The 22,584-nt window shown below is 36.3% G+C and overlaps 4 protein-coding genes across 5 annotated transcripts; 1 reads left to right on the plus strand and 3 right to left on the minus strand.

The window, feature by feature from the left end:
• The first annotated feature begins 1,697 nt into the window (after window positions 1-1,697).
• LOC125218984 lies at window positions 1,698-3,856 on the plus strand. 2 transcript variants are annotated; one of them, XM_048120819.1, is made up of 3 exons: window positions 1,698-2,457; window positions 2,544-3,055; window positions 3,251-3,856. In XM_048120819.1, exons 1-3 carry the CDS (start codon window positions 1,730-1,732, stop codon window positions 3,703-3,705), a joined length of 1,695 nt encoding a protein of 564 aa, XP_047976776.1. In that variant the 5' UTR covers window positions 1,698-1,729; the 3' UTR covers window positions 3,706-3,856. The 2 variants fall into 2 exon arrangements, with proteins under 2 accessions (XP_047976776.1, XP_047976775.1); XM_048120818.1 differs by having other exon boundaries at window positions 2,544-3,856.
• Window positions 3,857-4,951: 1,095 nt separating this feature from the next.
• On the minus strand, window positions 4,952-6,911 carry LOC125224276 (RING-H2 finger protein ATL54-like). Its single transcript, XM_048127653.1, has one exon. The coding sequence runs from the start codon at window positions 6,769-6,771 to the stop codon at window positions 5,686-5,688; it is 1,086 nt and encodes a 361-aa protein (XP_047983610.1). The 5' UTR covers window positions 6,772-6,911; the 3' UTR covers window positions 4,952-5,685.
• Window positions 6,912-10,777: 3,866 nt separating this feature from the next.
• On the minus strand, window positions 10,778-11,161 carry LOC125185469 (lysine-rich arabinogalactan protein 17-like). The gene has a single exon (XM_048081998.1). The coding sequence runs from the start codon at window positions 11,159-11,161 to the stop codon at window positions 10,778-10,780; it is 384 nt and encodes a 127-aa protein (XP_047937955.1).
• Window positions 11,162-13,336: 2,175 nt separating this feature from the next.
• On the minus strand, window positions 13,337-17,414 carry LOC125222903 (bifunctional riboflavin biosynthesis protein RIBA 1, chloroplastic-like). Its single transcript, XM_048125785.1, has 7 exons — window positions 17,197-17,414; window positions 15,622-15,997; window positions 15,320-15,541; window positions 14,912-15,234; window positions 14,608-14,737; window positions 14,227-14,523; window positions 13,337-13,948 (listed from the first exon to the last, which is right to left on the minus strand). The coding sequence occupies exons 1-7, from the start codon at window positions 17,244-17,246 to the stop codon at window positions 13,715-13,717; spliced, it is 1,632 nt and encodes a 543-aa protein (XP_047981742.1). The 5' UTR covers window positions 17,247-17,414; the 3' UTR covers window positions 13,337-13,714.
• Window positions 17,415-22,584: the final 5,170 nt, after the last annotated feature.

A 22,584-nucleotide genomic window follows, 5' to 3' on the forward strand; every position in this document is an offset into this window, starting at 1 on the left:
AGTCATCTCAACGTGACATAATTATTGAGTACATAATGTTGAAAAATTGAATCTTTCTTGACACAAAATTTTTATTGTGAATCCTAAAACCTTGATTCTAAAAAATAAAATCAGAAAGAAATGGTCGTTAGCTCAATTTTATTTGGAACTTGGAAGTATTATTTCTTTGATAACGAAAAATAACTAAACTACACATCCTCCGTCCCATAAAAATAGATCATTTAGGGTTGGCACGAGTTTTAATGTCATCCATTTTTTTATACGACAAAAACAAATTCATAACTGTTAATTACATTTGTATATTTGTTTGGCATTCTCATTGAGCCAATTTTTACCTATTGTACCATTGAAAACTCCATAAATCGGCCTCCGACCCCTTCGCCCCAATCTTTTTGTGGTGAGATCAAAACATTCTCCTTTTTGCAGTGCGATTTCCTTGCACTTCTCTTTACTTTGGTTGTAAACTGAATGTGACATAATAAATGAGTGCATGGAACATGTGAAAAAAAAATTGTAACTTAAACCATAAATTAAATCTTGAACAAAGATTTAGTTATGTTGGGTAAATATAAACTTTCGGTTACCTCTATATAAGTGGATCTACATATATTATATACAAATTTCAAATATACTAGATGTAGTGACTTAGCTTGACGTTAACAGATGACAAATAAAGTCAACAAAAATGTCAACTCGACGTCAACCAATTACATTGTATTGACATTATGTGTCATCTATTGACTCTCATTTTATTATAAAACTAATATATAAAAGCAGGACTCACTATCTACTAACTCCGAGTCAAATGGTAACGAATTATTTGGGATGGAGGGAGTAATCCAGGTTATAGTTTGGAGTTTGTAAGACGTAGGATGTATGTACTTTGCATTAGAAAGGAGCCTAGTAGGTGATATGGTAATGTAAATGTAAGTTCTTTAGTAATTAAACAAAATTAATAAGCTTTCACCATTTTCTGTTTCTATTTGTATGTAAACTACTCAACTTTTGATCTCTTCTAATTCTGCAGCCATAGATTCAGGCCGTGATCTTGCCGTCAGAGACAGTTTAGGCTTAAATTTCATGGAATTATTATTTCTGCATTGCCCCAAATTATATTAATTGAAATTCGAATCAGCTTATTATAGTTATAATACATTCCACGTATTTAATTTGACTTAATTTAAACATTTTATATTGCATTATTTCTTGGCTTCTTGCTCACTATTTTTTCCTTTTGAATTGAAATGAAGCTTGGTTCCTTTTGAATTGAAATGAAGCTTGGTGCCCAACTTAAAAGTCACATTTCGTTTTTATTAAAGTAGTCATTATAGTGCGAGAAATATTGTTTCGAATCCAAAGTATCTATCTAGTGCTACTTTTTTCATAATATTTCGAGATTAAAATCTAAATAATTTATAGTAATATATATAAAGTATAACTCTTTGCTTTGTTTACTAAGTTGGAATGTTTCAACTTTCAAGTTTCCATAGAATCGGATGTGATTTTGTAAGTAAAGCTTATATGTCTTGAATTACAAGATATTGATGAGAAATTGAGAATACTTCCTTACTTGGAAATTATTTACCTTTTTCTTTATTTCTTACTTGCATTCCAGGTTTGCAATGATTTTATTGCTCAATGTATATAGGAACATTTTCTTTTCCATGTGAGGAGTGACAAACACAGGAAGAAGAGAAAAAAATAATTGTTGAGAGAGAAAAAGAGAGAGATGGAGCAGGAGAGTTTTCCTCATATGCTTCATGAACACCCTCTGAGTCTGATCCCCGACCCGGCCAAGCAAGGTGATTACGATCCATATTGTTCTGGTTGTTGGAGATTCATTTTACCCGGAGATGCAACGTATGGATGCAGCCTCAGGTGTGGATTTGAGAGGTTGTTACACAAAGAATGCATGGAAATGCTTCAAGAGATTATGCATCCTATCCATCCTTCACACCTTCTCACACTCTATGAGTCATACACAATTTTTGGATCAAAAGAATGCGCGGTTTGTGAAGAAAAGGTGTATGGGTTAGGCTACAGATGTAGCCAAGGGGGCTGTGATGGATTACGGATCCACTTGGGATGCGCGGGGTTTCTTACTGATAAGCAGCCGCTTATGTACCATCCAAGCCACCCTCAACATCAGCTACGGTTTTCAAAGAAGACGAGGTGGTGTCCATTCCCCTGCGATGCATGTGGTGCCACTGAGAAAGGGGACTCCTACACCTGCACCCTCTGTGATTACTCCATACACGAGAGCTGCGCACTCCTCCCTGAGTCTAAGGACTTCCCTCATCATCACCACTCTCTCTCACTCACGTATTCTCTTCCATCTGAGTATATCAAATATGAATTTGATTGTGGCATATGCAGTATGACTTTGCCGTTGAGACGATGGCTCTATCATTGCCACCTTTGTAGATATATCGTCCATCTCAACTGTGCCACCTCCACGTAATACTTCTTACTACTATTTACTCATACGATTTGTGTCAAAACATGCATATTTAGTTAAAATGTTTTCGTTGATTTTCTATTAGATTTGATGATGAAAATGCAATTGATGGTGAGAAAGATGTTACCAAGTTTCCGATAGCAGTAGATGACATGTATGAGGAGATAATCAGACCTTTCGTTAGGCGGGAAAGTGGAAAAGTTCTCATCCCTCATGATGATCAGAACATCGGTGGCAAGTACAGGTTCTTCAGTCACCCTGATCATCTACTAACTTTTACTACATTTGCATCGTCTTCTTCATCATCATCATCCCATGATCACTACAAAAGAGACGAAGACGACGAAGATGATTTTGAGAGTGTTCCAAGATGGGAATTAATATGTGATGGGTGCACACTGCCTATACATGAAAAGAAGCAAACGGATGGTGATGGGTATGAGATTGGCTATATGAGTTGTGATGAATGCAAATATTTTCTCCATTTATCCTGCTTCAACTTACCACTTGAGATCTCCTCTCTTCCTATTCACCCAATCAAAGATCACAGCTTAAGGCTTCAAAATATTGATGGCAAGCTAACACATTGGAAGAAATGTAATATTTGTGGTGCTTATACGATAGGTCTCTATTACTCTTGTACCCACGAAGGCTGCAGTTTCAACTTAGACATCAAGTGTTCTTCTCTGCCCAGCACCATAACACACACAGCTCACCCACGACATATTTATCTCGAGATAGTCACAAGTGATTATGAGTCTTTTTTCTGTGTTAACTGTTATAACTTTGTAGGTCCAACTGTGGGACAATACAAATGCAATAGCTGCAGATTCAGTGTGTGCGGTGCATGCGTGATGCTACCAGCAACAAATAAGCATAGATTGGAGAATCACATGTTATGGTTGACATATGATGCTCGGTTTAACCACCCCGGTGAGTTCTACTGCAGTAGTTGCGAACAACAAATGGACCCTAGAAGTTGGATGTATTATTGTCGAGACTGCGATCAATCCTTTCACCCGGAATGCTTTCCTGCTACGTCAGGTGAGTACAGAAACATCAAATATGGGACAAAGCAGTATGTGATATCCATTCATGATCACCCTATCAGATTTCAAATCATATCCAACAAAAAGAGATGTGATCAATGTCATGAAGATAGTTATGATAGGCCCGGATTTCAATGTGCGTCGTGCTTCTTTGTCGTGGGTGTAGAGTGCGGTGTGAAATGCTTGGGTGATGCCTAGAGGCAATCTTATGCAAATCAAAACAAATTTCTCTTGTTAATTGGGTGCATGCATATGTAGTTTGTTGTATTTATGTTATAAGCTAAATGTGTGTTGTTTATGTATCTTATGTATTTGGTTATTCTTATATAAAGATTTTATTATTCTTGTATGTTTACAACTATTCTTTGCACTTATTTACTTGGTCATAAAGTGGTGAATTCTTGGGGGGCTAGATTGAGCTGAAGGTGACATAATTATTGAATACATCGGACACACTAATGTGGCCAAAATTGAAACTTAAACCAAAATTAAAACTTGACACAATTTTTATTCTTGAGTTTGATGTTTTTGGTTCAGTTTGGTAGCGATTATACTGTAGTCTATAGACAAGTACTACTCCCTCCGTCCCGCTTAAGATTACACGTTTTCCTTTTTAGTTTGTCCCAACTAAGATGACACATTTCCTTTATTTCCTTTTTTGGTAACTTTTCTCTCTAATTAATACACTCAACCACTTTTTCTTACTCCAATTAAAATATTCATTTTTCTTCATCTCTCTACTTTAATACCTACACCCACCTTCTCTCTCTCTAATTAAACACTTTAACCAATAACTCCTAAAATCCCGTGCCGGCTAAGTAATGTGTCATCTTAGCCGGGACGGAGGGAGTACTATTTTGTTGTGTTAACTCTTTTTCCATCCAATTGTAATTCTCGCAGCATAAAATTGTTCACGACTTACCAAACAAACTCTCGCATTCGTTTGTGCGTCAAATCATATCATAGCCATTGTTTGTCCCGTCCGTTCTACCGGATTCAGCTTCCACGCCTACCAACTATTTGTTCAAAGTCCTTGTTCCAACTGAATTGGTCGCGCTGTGCAGGATGGGGAGGTACAGAGTTGCCCAAGAGCTTGGAATCGCCAATAACCGGAGAACAGCCATCGAAAAACAGTTGGTAAAGAGCTAAGAGCTTTACTAGATTTGAGCTTCACTCATGTTATCCATTGGAAGCGACAACCGCACATCTTCTCTTGTTTTCTGATTCAGGCGACGACCTTATTCACTATGTCCGACACATCCCATTGATCCTACCACCTTATGCAGAAATTATCGACAAGACAAGACTTATAGCAAGATTGACAAAACCAATCAACAATTCTTCCTGCTTGTGAACATGCTCCATTTCCAAAGATTGATAGACTCCAAAATGAACAAATTCATCAATCAGAGAAAAAAAAACAGAGCAATTAACACGATACAAATAAACAAACGATGTCATCCATTTTATGACCAAACAAATCCAAAACTGTTAATTACATTTGTATATTTGATTTACATTCTATGATCCAACCGCCAGTTCACAAGTACCGTCGAAAAACTCCATAAATCGGCCTCCGACCACTGCGCCCCAATCTTTTTTGTGGGGCGATTTAAGGGGCTAACTTCATGATTCAGACAACTACGAAAAGAAAAACACTTCCTCAGCCATTTGGGCGGCAGACGACACTAGCTAGTCGACGACCTTTTTATTCAGAAGCGTACGATCAACCGCAATTTCATGCTTCAGATCACTCCGAAAAGAAACAACAACGCTTCATCGTACACAAGGGTAGCTGGTAAACTACGGCCTTCTTCAGCGAACGAGTCCCATTTCCTGGATCCGCTAGCTAGTCGACGACCTTATTATTGAGCGGGGTGCGATCAACTGCAGTTTCCTAAATCCTACCACTACGAAAACGAAAAAAAAACGCTTCATCCTAGACAACGCTAGCTAATCAACTACGGCATTCTTCAGCCGACGAGTTCTATCCACACAAGTTCCGTTTCTCGGATCCGCTAGCTAGTCGATGACATTCTTATTCAGCGAGGTATGATCAACCTCAATCGCATGATTCAGATCGCTACGAAAAGAATAAAAATACGCTTAGTCAGCAAAAAACGTACGTTTTCCATCCGCACGAGTTCCATTTCCTGGATCCGTACAAGTCCAAATTCCTCATCTCCGGCTGCTGTGTCTCGAAAGAAACACCTTGGCGCTGCACGAAGCCGACCTCTTGATCGAAGACGACCCCGTCTGCGCACACCTCTCAATCGAAGGGCTCTCAAACTTCCCCAACTGATCGCCGGAGCTCTTATCACACTGCCGCGGAAAAGCATTCGCCACCGCAGCGCTGATCGCCGACGCCGACAAGGCATCCATCGACACCGATCTCCTAACCGGCTGCACCGCCGCCGCATCCAATTCCACGTCAATTTTGCAATCGCCTTCCACATTTCCCTCAAATTCGACCCCAATTTGAGACCTAACCGCCCCATCCCCTTCAATTTCACCAAACCCTAACCCTAGCCCCTCCGATCCTTCCTCACTCCGCCTCGAATCAACGCCGATCGGCTCCTCCTGCAGCTGAATCGCGCCGCCGGAAGCAGCAGCGACGATCCCAGCCCGACACAGGGGGCAATTGGTGTGAGAAGCCAGCCACGTATCGATGCAGGGGATGTGGAAGGCGTGGCTGCACTTCGGGAGCAGCCTCACCGTCTCATCCTCCTCGAATTCGCTGAGGCACACGGCGCAGTCGGTCCCCTCCACGATCCCGTCGCCGCTCTTGTACTTGACGATCGTGATCGAATTAATCACCGACGGCTGCAGCCCGACCGTCCGGATGTACCAGATCGGGTGGTCAACGACGTCTCCATCGACAAAATCGCCATCGCCTTCTTCTTCACCGAAATCGCGGCGCTGCGATTGGCGCAGCATCCGGCGGCGGCGGGAGGCTCTCCAGAGGGTGTAGAATTTGTAGATGGTGTAGCAGGTGAAGAGGAAGAAGGCGGTGGCGAGGACGGCGAGGGAGATGGTGAGGGCGTGGGAGAGGCCGCCGGTGGAGGCTCCGGCTGGATCGACGGCGGCGGAGGTTGGAGGAGGAGGCGGCGGCGGCGGGAATTGGAAGGAAATTGATGATTTGCAGGAGTCTGGGCAGTATTTGGAGCAGGTCGGTGGACAGTCGGTCTGTTGCTCGGGGCAGAAGGACTGGCAGAAGGTGGGGACGGATTCATAGAGGAGTTTACGGCGATGGAAAGCCATCATCGGAAGAAGGTGAAAGGGGGAGATTGGTTCAGACTTGAGAGAGAGAGAGAGTCAAAGAAAAGAGGTTGTGTGTGTGTGTGTGTTTATTTAGAGAGAGAAAGAAAGAAGAGAAAAAGTGGGACAGTTGGAGCGATGAATTTCTTAATTTCTTGTTGACTATTCTAGTTGTGATTAAAGTCGGAGGCGGCGGATAAATCTTTGTTTTTTATTGTTCTACATTTTATTTTTTTAAAATACACAAGCTTTGGTTGTTAACTTGTTCATGTGGTTTAACGATATCATGGGATTTTAGCGATTTTGATCACTAGGGGCTCCTCTACTACGCCCGAAACAGCTCGAAACACCCTCCTCCTCACTTTGTTTCTGGCGTTTGGTAGCAAGCAAACTTTTCGAGCGACCCAGTGTACTTCAAGCGGGTTTCCCACCTACATCTACAACTATCAGCGATGGTGTGTCAACTCCAACAGGGTGTGGAGCTGATATAAGTAACGAGTAAAACGTAGCAATTCTTCGAATTTGCCATCCGAAATCTTCAAATTGTCACCGTTGGAGGTCTAATTTTTCGTCGAGCAGCTGATCAAATTCCGGGTAAACTCCGATCCAAATGTCCGATTTTATTTTATTTTTTTGCATTGTCAGTTTCAGACGGTTTTAGGGATCGATTTTCGGCGTTTTATGGGTTCTTGTTCGATTCTAGTTTGGTAATTTGGTTTACAAACTCCGATTTCGTCGGCGCATGCTGTGATTGGTTTGGGCGAATTGGGGGGAAAAATTTTGTGAAAATTTTGCATTTTTGACATGGTTGCCTGGCTTACTTGACTCGCGAATTTTTTGTGAAATTCGAATTGGTGGTAATCTGGTGCATATGCTGAATTATTTGTTTGACAATTTCTACCCGATTGGTGCATCTGCTTAATAAGTGCGATGATTCGATTTTGAACTCTGTTTCTTTAAACATTGATGTTTGTGGTCTTTGATTTTCAATTGTGAATGGAGTAATGATGTCCATAATATTTCAGTTCACATTTTGTACACACACTCCCTTCCCAATTCTGCATCAAGAAACTACCTTCTTGCTTCAGCTCTCATTTTTTTTTTGTATTTTGAATTTAGCTTACTTTGCCGCTTGATGCAATCTGTTGGCTGCTGTCTAATAATGCTTCCCGTTCGGTGTTTCCATTTTACAAAATGACCGACGCCAGGCAAAAAATGCGTAAGGATGTCGAGACTGCATTAGTTATGATCGAGGATATTATTCAGAACCATCAATAGAACTCCTTAACTATTTTCAATATGGTTCAGACCGTGGTAGGAGCGGATATTGGAATTTGGAAATGAAGAGGGGTATAAATGTCATGGGCCTTTTATGTTTCAGGCCTACTCCAATTCAACCAAACATTGGAAAAGAACTTAACAATTTGTTTGGGCTGAACCAAACAACATATAATTCTGCCCACGAAGTCATGAAAGCCCATTAACCATACATCCATGTTACTACTACCTAGGGGTGAGCAAAACAATCGAAAACAGAATATCCGAACCGAACCAAACCGAAATTTTGAAATTCGGTTCGATTTTAAAAAAACAAAATTTCAGTTTGGTTCGGGAGAAAAAAATAACCGAAAAACAGAAAAACCAAATTATATTTTAAATATAATATTATATATATATATTTATTCTATTAATTTAATATATTAAAATCATATATAATATATATAATACATATTCTTTTAATATATTTTATATAATATGCATTATATATATTCTATTAATTTATATTATATATTTATATTCTATTAGTATATATAAAATGATTTTCTTACTTTCTTGTTGACTATTCTAGTTGTGATTAAAGTTGGAGGCGGCGGATAAATCTTTGTTTTTATTGTTCCAATGTTGAAAAATATATACTCCGTTCATCATTAAATATCTCATTTTTCATTTTTGGTCGGTCTGTCTGTCAATAAATGTCTTATTTCATTTTTACTACGTATATTTGGTTAGTATTCCACTAATTCATTCACTTTATATTTTATTAATTTTTTCTACTCATTTTACTTTATAAAATTAAGCAAATTCTTAAAATTAGTACCAGTCAAATATGAGACATTTGTGCCGGTTAAATAAGGTCTTGAGGTGGTTGTATAAAAATACACAATCTTTAGTTGTTCCTGAGTGAGTATGTAGGCAAGTCTAAATTTGTATAAAAATTTAGCGATTTTGATCGGTAATAGTAGTAGTCAAGTCTAACTTTGTTTAGTTTTGACGTTTATTAGTTAGGGGTGACTGAGTGAGTATGTAGCAGATTAAGTTCATATTTTCTTTTAAAAGATTATCAAGAATTTCGAATTTTGGAGTGTCAATCATTTATGTAAAAAGGGTGATTTGCTCGTCGAGTTGGCAAAGATAGTTCATGTAAACCATTATCATTAACATTATTTTTCATTGATTAATAAGTTTGATTTTTATTGTAGTACAAGTAGTTATTTATTTGGTTATGATTCTTTAAACTTAGAGAATTCTAAATAATTAAAAAAATAGATAAATTTGTAAGTAATATGAATTTTAAATGTGAAATTGATAAAGAAAGAGAAAAAGAAAAAATAGTGATAGAAGTATTAGTGATTTATGGGATCTATATTATAAATTGTGTGTATTACTATTTGTTAAAATTTCCATATTTAGAAGTAATCTGATTTTAAGGAAAGGCCTAACCGTGTCATTACCATGTCTTGTGTAAGGATTTGAATTACTCCTGTGAAAAATTGTTGATATTTGATTTAAAACGCCGTTGTTTCATACCATGTGATACACTCGTTAATAGCCTAAAACATTATTGTTTCATTAAATGGACAGTGTCAAGACAGATCGGTAATCCTAAAAAATTTATAATGTTTAATTTGCTTCAAATACAAAAGGTAAAATCTTAATTGAATGATTTGACAAATTACTCTCTCCGTCCTCGAATAGGAGTTCCGGTTGGCCATTTTCATCCGTCCGCCACTAGGAGTCCCGGTTAGACATTTTATCTTGGGAGTATAAAAAATGACTCCACTTTTCCCTTAATTTAGAAGCTGCAATTAATTTTAATCCACTTTGATTATAAATAATAATATAAATAGATCCCATATTCCACTATCACACACTTAAATTATTACTCAAACTTTTTTTAAAACCCACACCCAACTCAATTGGAACTCCTATTCGCGGACGAAGAGAGTACTTATTAAGTTAATGGTGGTGCATAAGCAATTAAGTCACAAAGTTGAATATTGCACTTCCCTTTGGGATTAGAAAAGTAAAATTGGGAATAAAAACATTGATAAATAGAGAAGAACGTCTTTTAATTTTAAATCATTTTTATTATTTTCATATAATAATATTAAAATTTTAAACTTATATTATTTTCATATACTCCGTATTATCAAAATTTTAGTACAATTCCACTGTATTTAAAGTTAAAGTTATAGTGTGTTTAAAGTTAAAGTTATAGTGTGTGATCAAATACTAACTAATTTATAATAATTATTAATAATTAATATCAATTTATTAATATTTTATTATAGTGTACAATCAAATACTAACTAATTTATAGTAATTATTAATAATTAATATCAGTTTTATATATATTAAAAATATCAATGTAAAGACATAAATTTATCAATATAACTTAAATTTATATATTGATATTTAAATTATTAATATATAATTATTAATATAATTTAATTTAATAATTTAATACATAAAATTAAAAATTATTAGTTATTATTGTAAATTATCTCGTTATTAGATATTATTGTAAATTATCTCGCGTGCTATGTAGTATGTACTATAATATAAAAAATAATCTCATATAAACAATAGAGAGTGAATAAACCAGGCAAAAGTAAATTATAAAAAATGAATATTAATAATATATAACCAAAAATAAATATCGATGCGCAAAAATTAACAAAAGAATAATAAAAACCTAAAAATTTACTAAATCATAAATAAATCCGAGCATTCAAGCAGCCAAAACCACAGCGAAGAATCCAACTGCAGCAGCAGCAAATCCCGCTCCATTGAATACGGCGCCGTTTGCCGGAGCATCAGCGGCGGTCGGAGGCGCAGAGACGGACGGCGATGGTGAGTTAGTCGACGGCGGAGGAGACGGCGGCGAGAACACGCCGGCAGGAGAAGGAGCAGGCGCCGAGATCGACGGCGCAGGAGCGTTGAACGCCGTAGGCGCGGGGCTAGGGCTCGCGTGACTCGGCGGCTGCGCTAGAGGAGAAGGCGCCGGTGGTTGCACAGATGGAGACGGCGACGGAGCGCCGGAAGGCGATTGCGCGGAAACGGAGGCCAGCAGCAATGCGGAGATCAGGATTGCGAAGATTTTGGAAACCGCCATTGCTGCTTTGATCGAAGGTAAACTGTGGAGAGTGAATTGAAATTGGGGGAAATTGGGGGAAATTGGGATTTTTGGATGTGATGGAGAAATTGGGTAGGTCCAGGGTATTTATAGGGAGGAGACGTCAAACTACGGGATTCTCTTGATCGAATTCACCGTTGGATCGGTGACAGCTCATTGGATTTGACGGTCCAGATCTGACGGTGAAACGCGTTGGGCTTTTGGAAAATTGACGAATTTTACATTGGAGAAGACGCGGTTAAATGATAGGTATGAAGGTGTAAAAGCGCGTTTTGTTTATTCACATATATAGATACGGTTATAAATAGTCAAGATTTATATTTTTTTTTATTTAATTATTTTACTTTAAGGATAAATATGAGGCTATAATTGAAAATAAATAAATAATCATGTTATGAATGTATTTTGCTATAATTCTTGTGGCTATCTGCCTACTATTCAATATTCAATAATACTCAGTTGACAAAAGTGATTAGTACGAATTAGGACCGATTTAAATTTGACTTCCGTATAGCCATTAAATCAAAGTTTAATTAGACTTTGGTTAAGGTTCAATTTAAATTTAATTCTGGGTTATTGAAATTTAACTAATAACATAGTAAACTATAATTAATTATTAGATATTGATTAGTAATTGATTATTAACTAATTGTGGCACGAGATTTTTCATCTTTGAGATAAGTATTTTGTATTAGGAATAGAATCGTGGTAGGGATTTAGAGCCGATTTTCTTGAAACTAAAGATTTTAATGCCATGAAAAAAAATATTTCAAATAAGAAATCGATATAGACTCACACTCCGAAATACGTGTCCGTTCTAGTAAAACTCTTATTACAATTTTTAAACTTTAATAAAATTGGTGAATAATAATTAAATATTAATTAAAATATGTATTACATTTAAACACACGCAAATTTTGCCTTAAAAATGGGATCGTGATGTGATAGGTAATAATTTATAAACGAGAAATTATTTGATAAAAAAAACAAGAGAAAAAAGAGAAGGCTATGACTTTTGAAGAAAAAAGGAAGAGAAATCGATCCATTGATATAGATACAATCTAATCAAATATTCCCATACATTATAAATTCGTGGAGATACAAGGGATATCTACAAAAATTAAATAAATCAAACAATTATGGAAAATAAATAAAATCCTAACATCTATAGAAAGTAAATCAAATCCTAAAATCTAATAAATCATAGTAAAATATACCAAATATTAATATAAAGATAATCAACTAATTTCCAAAATAAAGTAAAAGTCTAGATATCGTTGTTATGATATATATGGTTCAAGAAAAATAGCAATGAAAGAGAATGGGTGATAGGTGATGGATTGGTGGCAATTGGCATTGTGGTGTCCATCCCCTAACTAAGGACATGAAATCCACTAAACCAAAATAAATTCAATCCAACCATCGTCAGCAGTAATCTCGTCAGCAGTAATCTGTACACTCGACGATTAAGAGCATCTTAGTTGGTAACATGTTCGTGTTCTAATGAATTTTATCCCTCTCAACAACAAATAAATAAAATCTTAATTTAAGAATATGAAATCCACTAAGCCAAAGTAAATTCAATCCAACCATCGTCAGTCGTAATCTGTACACTCGACGATTAAGAGCATCTTAGTTGGTAACATGTTCCTCTTCTAATGAATTTTATCCATCTCTACAACAAATAAATAAATTATTAATTTGTGTTCTCAATATTAAAAGTTTTCTTAATAATGTCTCAGTTTTATGATCTTTATAAAAAAAACCAAATATATGAAAGTTAATTTGTGTCTTATTATTACAATGCTCCGATGGACATGATCTAAATATTCTAAACGATGCCGTTTTGTAAAAGAAAAACATTCCATCTCACATTTTTTATATTGCATATTATGTCCCTAGATGATAGTGGCTCACTACAGTTGTCATCTTTTCATTCTATTGAAATATGTGAAACGAGACATAAATCAATTTTTCAGAAAAACTGTGTTTTTTTTGTTGAAACATTGATTCATAAAATTTGGAAAACATTGAATTGGTGTTAATGGCTACATTGAATTGTGTTTCGAAACTTCTTCTTTCATTGCATCAAGTATTAATAAGACATCATAGATAGAACATGAAACCAAAACACCAGCAAAATCGTAGAACAACTTAACCAAGATGCAATATCTTCCATTAGAATGTCTACTCTTTCACTGATAATAGTGAATCAATACACATCGCATTCGGCCGATACAATACAACCATCAGATTCGAGCTTCGAGTCTTGATCGTGTCGATCAATCGTACACTCTAGACAACGAAATGAGACGGTAGCTAAACCAAAGCCAGTTAACATCAGGTGTATGCATCACATTTGCTAATTTCTATTACAGCTTATGACAAACAACCAAGCAACAAAGAATAAGAATGATCTAATGAATGATGGCCAAGAATTTCTCCTCAAGGGAGTGAAAAAATGATCAACCGAAACTGTGTTATTACCCGTTATTCTCGTAAGAACATCATGAGATGCAGTGGGGCTTCTCCTCATGTCGAGCCATTCTTGTTGGTGATGAGCGATGGATTACCATTGGTGTCTAAACCATAGACGTGCCCCATTTTGGCGCGTTTTGTCTCTAGATATCTCTTGTTGTCCTTGGTGATTTGGGTCACGAGGGGAACCCGGCCTGCAACAGCCAGGCCGTAGCCCTTGAGCCCGATGTACTTTGCAGGATTGTTCGTCATCAGCTTCATAGTTCGAACTCCAAGATCTCTCAGTATCTGCACAATGATTTACGCCAGCGTATATCGGTTAAAATTTGTATAAATAAAAGAAAAGGGAATACGAAAACATATAACCCTGTCGTATATGGCGACAAGAGAGGCTGAACCCGTCCACAACATCAATACTCTTTTATCCAAAACTACACACACACATATATATGCATATATTCAACGCGAGTCGTTCAATTGAGAACTATCTTAAAATGAGAACTTGAAAACTTATCAGTTGGCAAATGTAATTTAGAGGTAGCGTGTGACGTTTGATAAGGTATTACCTGAGCACCGATTCCGTACTCCCTTGAGTCAACGGGGAGACCCAACTCCTCGTTCGCCTCCACAGTGTCACGTCCGGCATCTTGCAAATTGTAAGCTCTGAGCTTGTGGCCTAAACCGATTCCTCTCCCCTCGTGACCACGGAGGTAAACTAGAACACCCTTCCCAGCTGCCTCAATCTGTTGCATTGCAAGTGACAGCTGGCTCCCACAATCACATCTGGCCGAACCAAATATGTCGCCGGTGAGGCACTCCGAGTGCACTCTAACAAGAATATCTTGTCCGTCGCCAATTTCACCCTGTTGAAATCATCACCTTGTGAGATTTGTGGCATTATAATTATAAACGAATAAGGCTTAAGTCGAGCGTTGCATATTGCTCACCTTAACCATCGCAATGTGTTCAATCCCGTCTATGATGGACCTGTAACAATGGGCAGTGAATGGACCCCACATAGTCGGTATACGAGCAGCGGAAGCATGCTCCACTAACCTATCCCTCTTTCTCCTATACCTACAAAATACGGCGTCGAATCGAGCCTTCTCAATCAGATAGTTTAATCATAAATAAATACTTCCGCAAAAATGCTAAAAAATCGACATGATTCGGACAAAAATATAACGAGTTTTTCGCTATTTGAAGAAATAAAAGCGAGATAAAATTTACGAAAAGAAGCTCATAAAGTACCTTATTAAATCAGCGATGGATACAATTTTCAAGTTTTCTTGCTGAGCAAACTGCCTCAGTCTTGGCAAGCGAGCCATGGAGCCATCGTCGTCTACAATCTCACACAGAACTCCAGCAGGGTCAGAACCGGCTAGCACGGCAAGGTCCACAGCTGCTTCTGTGTGTCCCGCTCGTTTTAGGACACCTCCCTCCCTGTACTTCAGCGGAAATATGTGTCCCGGGCGATTGAAATCCTCAGGCTTGGAATCTTTCGATGCAAGAGCCAATATTGTGGTTGCACGGTCACGTGCTGAGACACCGGTAGTTGTGCCATGTTTCGCATCCTACAAAAGCATAATTAATTAGGCTAATATCTCGGAGAAGGAAAAGGACACGCTACAATGACGTTATAGCAGAGAAACAACTTACCACAGAAACAGTGAATGCAGTAGAGAGCTTCTCCTCGTTTTCCTTATCATTCACCATCAAGGGGAGCTGCAACCTCTCCAAGTCTTCCTCCTTCATGCTCACACAAACTATTCCGGTTCCGTGCTTCACAAAGAATGCCATAGCCTCCGGGGTAACTTTCGATGCAGCCATTATGAGATCACCTTCATTCTCTCTATCCTCGTCATCTACAACCACGACCATCTGCATTTCCGGTCCAAAGAATCTATAAGAAACTATTATATCCACATCCAGTTATAACACAGTCATCGCGAAGATCTAACCTTTCCTTCACGGATGTCTTTGATGGACTCGGGAATACTTGAGAAACCTTGTGATGGCATGTCCAAGTCGTATTCGTCACTTTCAAGAGGGAACCCGCTAGCTGTGGGAGCCATATCAGCTGCAAGAGCTCCTAATACTACGGAATCCGACTGTACCTCAACCCCGCCAGATATATCACTGACGAGAACGTTGCTTGCAACATCAGAACCAGCAGAACGTGGAAGAGAGCCATTTTCTGCTGAGAACAGAGCTGACTTGATTTTCCCATTGGCCTTAATACTGAAACTGGCGAACTTGGAATTGGGCTGTTTGAAGACTTCCACACCATTCACATACTGAATGTTTCCACATAGCATACCATTGAACAGTCTGGAACTGTTAAATTCCACAGAAAATGAAAGTTAGCCCAGAAATTCGTAACGGAGAAAGAACTTGGACAGATGCATATCTTCAGTCAGAGCAAAGAAAGGCAGGATAGGATTCTAATTCTGTCAATTAAAATGATAAACCATTTCCAGCTCATGTAATTGCGAATATAAAGCGATTCCACAAATACAGTCTCCATTGATCACCATCAGAAACGAAGACGAATGATTCATCTAAGCAGTTTCTAGTACGGAAACAACCTTTTTACTTTTTAGAAAGCTCAACTAGTGACATTCCTCTTTATTTTTTATAATAAAATCAAATACTGCAAACATTCAAAGATCAACTTTAAAAAAGGGAAATCGATACTTTTTGAGATTCTATCCTCGATCATCCCTGAACAAGATTATGTACAATGGGATAGCTAAGTCATGATGAAGGCAGCTGACAAATATATCGAGCAAATAAAAAACTACTCCAAAAATATAAAAGATCCCTAAACGAAGGCATTCATCTGCACACCATCACACACCCACAAAGAACAACATTATAGCATTCACGATGACATAAAACTACCGAATGATAGAAAAGCCAGGTTTTTCCCCAAACACAACGAAGATATGATTCGGGTTCTGTCAATTACATGATCTACCATTCCAGCTCACATAATTGCTAACATAAAGCAATTCCACGAATACAGTCTCCGATCACACGTACATACACGAAAACGAATGATTCTATAACTTCAGATAACAAACCAGTGAATCTTTCTAGCTCTGAAAACAACCTATACAAAATCTGCAAATGGAAAGCAACAACAACAGTGACGTCCCTTTACACTTCATAGAATGGATTCAAATACTACAAACACTCAAGATCAGCTACAAGAAAAGGGTCAGATAAGTCATGATCAAGCTGACAAATTATATCAAGCCAAATAAAAAACTAGTCCCAAAATCTAAGAAGCCATCAACACACACACACACACATACAAAACAACATTCATAAGCATAAAACTACAGAATAACAGAAAAAGACAGGTTTTTTCCCCAAACACAAAGAAGAAAAGCTGATGTTTACATTCAATTGGATGAATCAAACCATAAAGAATGCAACTTTTTATCATTAAGCACCGTAAAAAGAGGAATCCAGATGGAATTAATCCATAATTTAAAGAAAACAGCATCAGAATGTAGAGAAACACTGACCCAGAGCGAGAAATCGAAGTTGATGGGGAAGAAAAATGAATGGAAGCCATTGATTTCCTCTACGATTCTCGAGAAAATGTGAAGAAATTGAACAGCTAAGAGGTTTTGGGTGAATGAATTCGAGAAATTGTGAGTATTTATGGAATCAAGTTGGTAGAGAAAAGGTGGAATCGGGTAATATCACTGCATTTGATGAGAGGCGGCGCCTGATTTATACTGCGTCACCAACCACCATTTGGATTGAATTATTAATCAAAAAACTAAAAACTTACGCTTCTTCGAAGAAGAAGCAATAAAAAAAGACACAACAATTTGACTTTTCTTTAATTGTTTAAATTGTGATTTTAATGTTTTGACTTGACTTTGGGTTTTTGGAATAATCGTGGTTGTGTGTTCTTAAATAGGACTAAGTACTTTTAATTTTGTTGAATCTTAAAATATTTAGTACTCCCTAGGCCTGCTTAACCGGTTCTCCGGTTCTCGGGTACCCAGAATCGGAACCGGAACCGATCGGGTAATTGAAGAACCGAAACCGAAGAATCCGGTTCCGGTTCTAATGTTTGCATAAATTCCGGTTCCGGTTCTACCCGGAATCGACCGGTTCTTACCCGGAACCGAATAATATACCCCCTCCGTCCCAAGGAAGATGACCCCTTTCTTGGGCGGCACGGGATTTTATGCAAATTTATTTTGTGTGTTGAGAGGAGAGAGTAAAGTAAGATAGAGGAAATAAAGTAGAGATAAAAGTGTTTCTATTTTAAGTAATGAGTCATCTTAGTTGGGACAAACTAAAAAGGAAAGTGGGTCATCTTCAATGGGACGATGAGGGTATATTAAATTTAATTTTTTTTTTTACTAAAATTGAAGTATAGTAATTAACGGTAATTCATTTATTATTATCAAGGTTGGTTTTGATTCTTTAGTATTACTGAATGTATTCCTTTTGTTACTTTGATATTGCTTAAATAAATGCTACTCTTGGTTTGACAATATAATTTTCCAATTTATGTGTTTGGATCATTATTTACCATTATACTTTGAGTTCTTTAAACAAAAATAATTTTAACAGATCATGAAAGCTCTTAGAGGAGTCAAGGTGGAGGTTATCAATTGAGGAAACATGCAAAAGAATATACCGTAATTCTGGTTTGACATCACAAACAACTCGTGGGCTAACGTGAGAATCATATTTCTTGATACTAAGTGGAGATAATGTAATTGTTGTTATATATAAGTTAAATCTAGTTTGGTGTCAGATTAAAATTAGGTAAATAATAAACAACTTTTCGTTAATTAGTATACTTAAATTAAAATTAAAACTACAAATCGGTTCCGGTTCGAAATCGGTACCGGCCGGTTCTTACCCGGTCAGTTCCAAACCGGAACCGGACGGTTCCGGATCCGGTTCCGGTTCCGAGATTCATGAGATTTTGCAACCGGGTACCCGGTCAACCGGACCGGGTAGAACCGGAACCGGCCGAATAAGCAGGCCTAGTACTTCCTCCGTCCCGGATAATTCGGGTCACTTTGACCGGATACGTGTTTTAAGAATTATAATGAAAAGTGGGTTGAAAAAGTTAATGGAATGTGGGTCCTACCTTTATATACTCTCTCCGTCCCAAGATAAGTGACCACAAACTTTTCGGCACGGGACTTAAGGAAATGGAATTTTGTTAGTAAAGTGGAAAGTGAATAAAGTAAGAGAGTTAATAAAGTAAAGAGAAAAAGTAAGATAGAGGATACCAAAAAAGGAAATGAGTCACTTATCTTGGGACGTCCCAAAAAGGAATATGAGTTACTTATCTTGGGACGTCCCAAAAAGGAATATGAGTCACTTATCTTGGGACAGGGGGAGTATTAGTTTTATAGGAATGAATTAGTGGAATATGGGGTCCACTACCAAAAATGGTAAAAGTGAAGTGGGACAAATTATGTGGGACGGACCGAAATGGAAAATTGGGACGAATTATCTGGGACAGAGGAAGTATAAAATTGCACGAGAGTTGAAAATAGGAGTTTTACTACAAAATTGGCAAAATGAAAAATTAGACTTATATTTAGTGTTCTAGGAAGATGACCTTCTCCTAAGTTGTACACGATTTTATGCAATTTTATTTTATGTATTAAGAGGAGATAATAAAGTAAATGGGATGGAAGAAAGTAGAAATAAAAGTGTATTTTTTTAAGTAATGGATCATGTTGGTTAGGATAAATCCAAAAAAAGTGAGTCATCTTTTGTAGGACGGAGAGAATAGTAATTAAGTATTACAAAAAAATATTTTAGTATTTAATTTTTCGTAAAATTACGTGTTTGACGTATTGGTACATTTATTTTGAATGTAATATGTGGAGAAACACCCCATTTTATTCCTATAATTTCATCTTTATTAAGAACATTCAAACTGTTAAAATACCATTTTATATCCTAACATATTATCCGATGTCCTAACTTTAGATAATCATGGGAAGACTTTCAATCCTCTATTTCAATAGGTTGAATAATGCTAGATTTCAATTTTCAACAATGTAAACATTTCTAATCACCATATTCAAGATGACTAGGAAAATAATCAGTTCCATTGGAATAAAAATCATACAGCTAGCTTAAAATATATACTCTCTCTGTCCCGCTTTAGCAGTCCTATTGATTTTTTCTACCATCTTTTTGTAAAAATGATAAAAAATAGTTAAAGAGGAGAAATGGTAAATTAAGAGAGAATAATATAGAGAAGAGTCTTATCTACATTATTGTCTCTCTTACTTTACTATTTCTCCACTTTAACTATATTTTTTATTATTTTTATAAAAAGATGGTAGAAAAGTCAATGGAACTGCTAAAGCGGGACGGAGGGAGTATATCTAAAGAAAGTAATTATAATCCAATCCACACGCATGTACTCAACCAATTAAATCTATATACTTATCGTCCTTGGGTAAATATCAAGACTTGAATTGAACCCCACAAGTTTCAAAGAAACAGTTTCCATTAGATTGATAAAAAAACGTGTATCATATTCATAATTGATCACATCATCAAATGATTCAATTATTATGTCACAAAAAATGAATTAAAAAAGAAAAAGGGAAAATGAAATGGGGTATAGGGGGATGGGTAGAATATGAATAATAGTAGTAGCTAATTTGCAATATGAGATGAGAAAATTAATTTTGGAATGGGCAAATTAATGGATCCCATAACTCCCATACCAGATCCGATCAGGATGCAAAGCATGTGAGAATAAGCTTCTAATAATTTTCTAAGGGATTTTAAAAAACAAGTTCACAAAACATATCTCATTTTAATTATTCACTTGCTTTCTTTTAAAATGTATCCTTATTTTATTAATGTCTAATTTTATTTTATTTATATTACTATATTATGAAAATTAAATCCGTTAAAGTATACTCCATAATCGATGTCCTTTGATTGCCAATGTTGCTTGAATTGTTCATTGAAATACAAGAATTTTGAGTAGTGTGTAAATAAATGGAATAAGGGAGAGGAATCCAAGAATTGGATAAGATATATACATAAATGAGAGTGAGTAAGGCAAGAATTTGGATGAGTTGCACATGAATAAGAGAGGGAATTTTAAGAAGAAAAATAAATGAATTGAGATGATATATGAAAACTAAGAGATCAAAAATTTATCAAAATTTATGACAAGCTAGTCGCTGACTAACAAGTTTGGTGCAAGTTGCATGCAGTGCGAGTGTGCACGGGCGTGTGCAGTACTAGCTGTACAACCGCCCACATACACGGCCCGTTCCATAGGTCCTGCGCAATGCACCCCTAACACCGAACCCCCTATCCGCCGATCGAATCAAATGGGACAATAGTCAGTGGCGTATGCAAGTAAGAACAAGGGGGTACAACTGTAACCCCAAAATTCGTGATATTAATACTACAGTTATTGTCCGCTGCTCATAATGCCTCTCAACTGCTCTGAGTTCGATTCCTGGCTGAAACAAACCTTTAAATTTTATTTTCCTTTTCTTTCTCTTTTTTGATTTATGAAAACTATGAGTACCTTTTTATTTCTATACTCAACATTTTCATTTTTGTTATGCATTCTTCTTTTCATTGTTTTAATTATGTTTATGTTTGAATATTTTTTTATTTATGTACTAACATTTTCATTTTTGTTAGTTAGTTATTTTGATATTAGGATTGTCTACAATACTTTAATTATATTATATTTGTTATTTCATTTATTTTAATTGCTTTATATATAATATTGATATTTTTTTTATCATTTTAAGTAACGTAACTCGTACTTCAAATAAAAAAATTCTTAGTTTTTTTATTGCTTTTATTTTTTAATATGAAATTCTTATTTTTAACATTTTAGGTAATACTCCACATCTCACTTTAGGAGTTCCATTTGAGTTTGGTACGCGTTTTAAAAAATTGTAAAGAAAAGTTGGTGAAAAATGATAGTGGAATGTGAATCTCATTTTTATATATTAATCTTATAATAAAGTATGAGTGAAATAAGATTAGTGGAATGTGAGGCCTATTGTCATTTATGGAATATTTTAATCGAAACTCTTAATGCGAGACGGACTAAAATGGTAAACCGAGACTCCTAAAGTGAGATGTATGGAGTATTATTTTTAGTACAACTCGTACTTCATATAAATTTTTTTTACTATTTAAATTATTTTTATAATCAATAAATATTATTTTATTCATAATAATTATTTGTCATATAATTCGTACCCAAAAACCAAAAACTCTGGATATGCCCCTGACAATAGTTACGGGTGTCCTAATACTAGGCAACCTAGTTGACAAGTAGTTGACCAATGAAACAAGTCATTAGCCAACAAAATTGACTGGAAATCAAAATATAAATATGGAAATATAAATACACAGATATATAGAGTTGGTTTCAAAATTGATGTCTATACTCTATCCACTCAACAAATAGTGGCCAGTTTTGACCGACGCCTTGCCTTCTTCCTTTTCATTTCCTCTTGCGCAATCTTAAGTCTTATGTTGCTCCATTTACCAAACAAATAATTAATCTAACAAGTTTTATTATCTCTTACGCCAAATATGCAGCCACTGCCATACTCCATCCATTCCATTAAATATAAAAGATTTGCTTTTCAGCACATAATTTGATATAGTGTTGCGTTGTGAGAAATAAAAATGACGCTACTTTCAATTTAGGAAATATTTTATTTTAATGGAACAATACAAAAAGTAAATATTTCATTTTAAGTGGTAAAAAAAGAGTAAGTATTATTTAGAACTAACTACACAAACCAAAATAAATAAACCATATTAACTAACATAGTTTATTCTAGAGTAAAGGCCAAATGTGGTCCCTAACATATGACCGTTTTATTAATTTGGTCTTTAACATTATCTTTTTGATT

Source organism: Salvia hispanica, chromosome 4 (assembly GCF_023119035.1).
Source record: "Salvia hispanica cultivar TCC Black 2014 chromosome 4, UniMelb_Shisp_WGS_1.0, whole genome shotgun sequence".
Taxonomy (NCBI): domain Eukaryota; kingdom Viridiplantae; phylum Streptophyta; class Magnoliopsida; order Lamiales; family Lamiaceae; genus Salvia; species Salvia hispanica.

What these genes read in the sequence shown, in the direction of transcription:
- LOC125218984 (XM_048120818.1), top strand. Translation starts at nt 1,730, where the DNA reads ATGGAGCAGGAGAGTTTTCCTCATATGCTTCATGAACACCCTCTGAGT. An exon ending in CTCAACTGTGCCACCTCCAC is followed by an intron (nt 2,458 to 2,543) that starts GTAATACTTCTT and finishes ATTTTCTATTAG; the next exon opens with ATTTGATGATGAAAATGCAA.
- LOC125224276 (XM_048127653.1), bottom strand. Translation starts at nt 6,771, where the DNA reads ATGATGGCTTTCCATCGCCGTAAACTCCTCTATGAATCCGTCCCCACC.
- LOC125185469 (XM_048081998.1), bottom strand. Translation starts at nt 11,161, where the DNA reads ATGGCGGTTTCCAAAATCTTCGCAATCCTGATCTCCGCATTGCTGCTG.
- LOC125222903 (XM_048125785.1), bottom strand. Translation starts at nt 17,246, where the DNA reads ATGGCTTCCATTCATTTTTCTTCCCCATCAACTTCGATTTCTCGCTCT. An exon ending in ACTTCGATTTCTCGCTCTGG is followed by an intron (nt 15,998 to 17,196) that starts GTCAGTGTTTCT and finishes GGAATTTAACAG; the next exon opens with TTCCAGACTGTTCAATGGTA. An exon ending in AACACATTGCGATGGTTAAG is followed by an intron (nt 14,524 to 14,607) that starts GTGAGCAATATG and finishes TGATTTCAACAG; the next exon opens with GGTGAAATTGGCGACGGACA.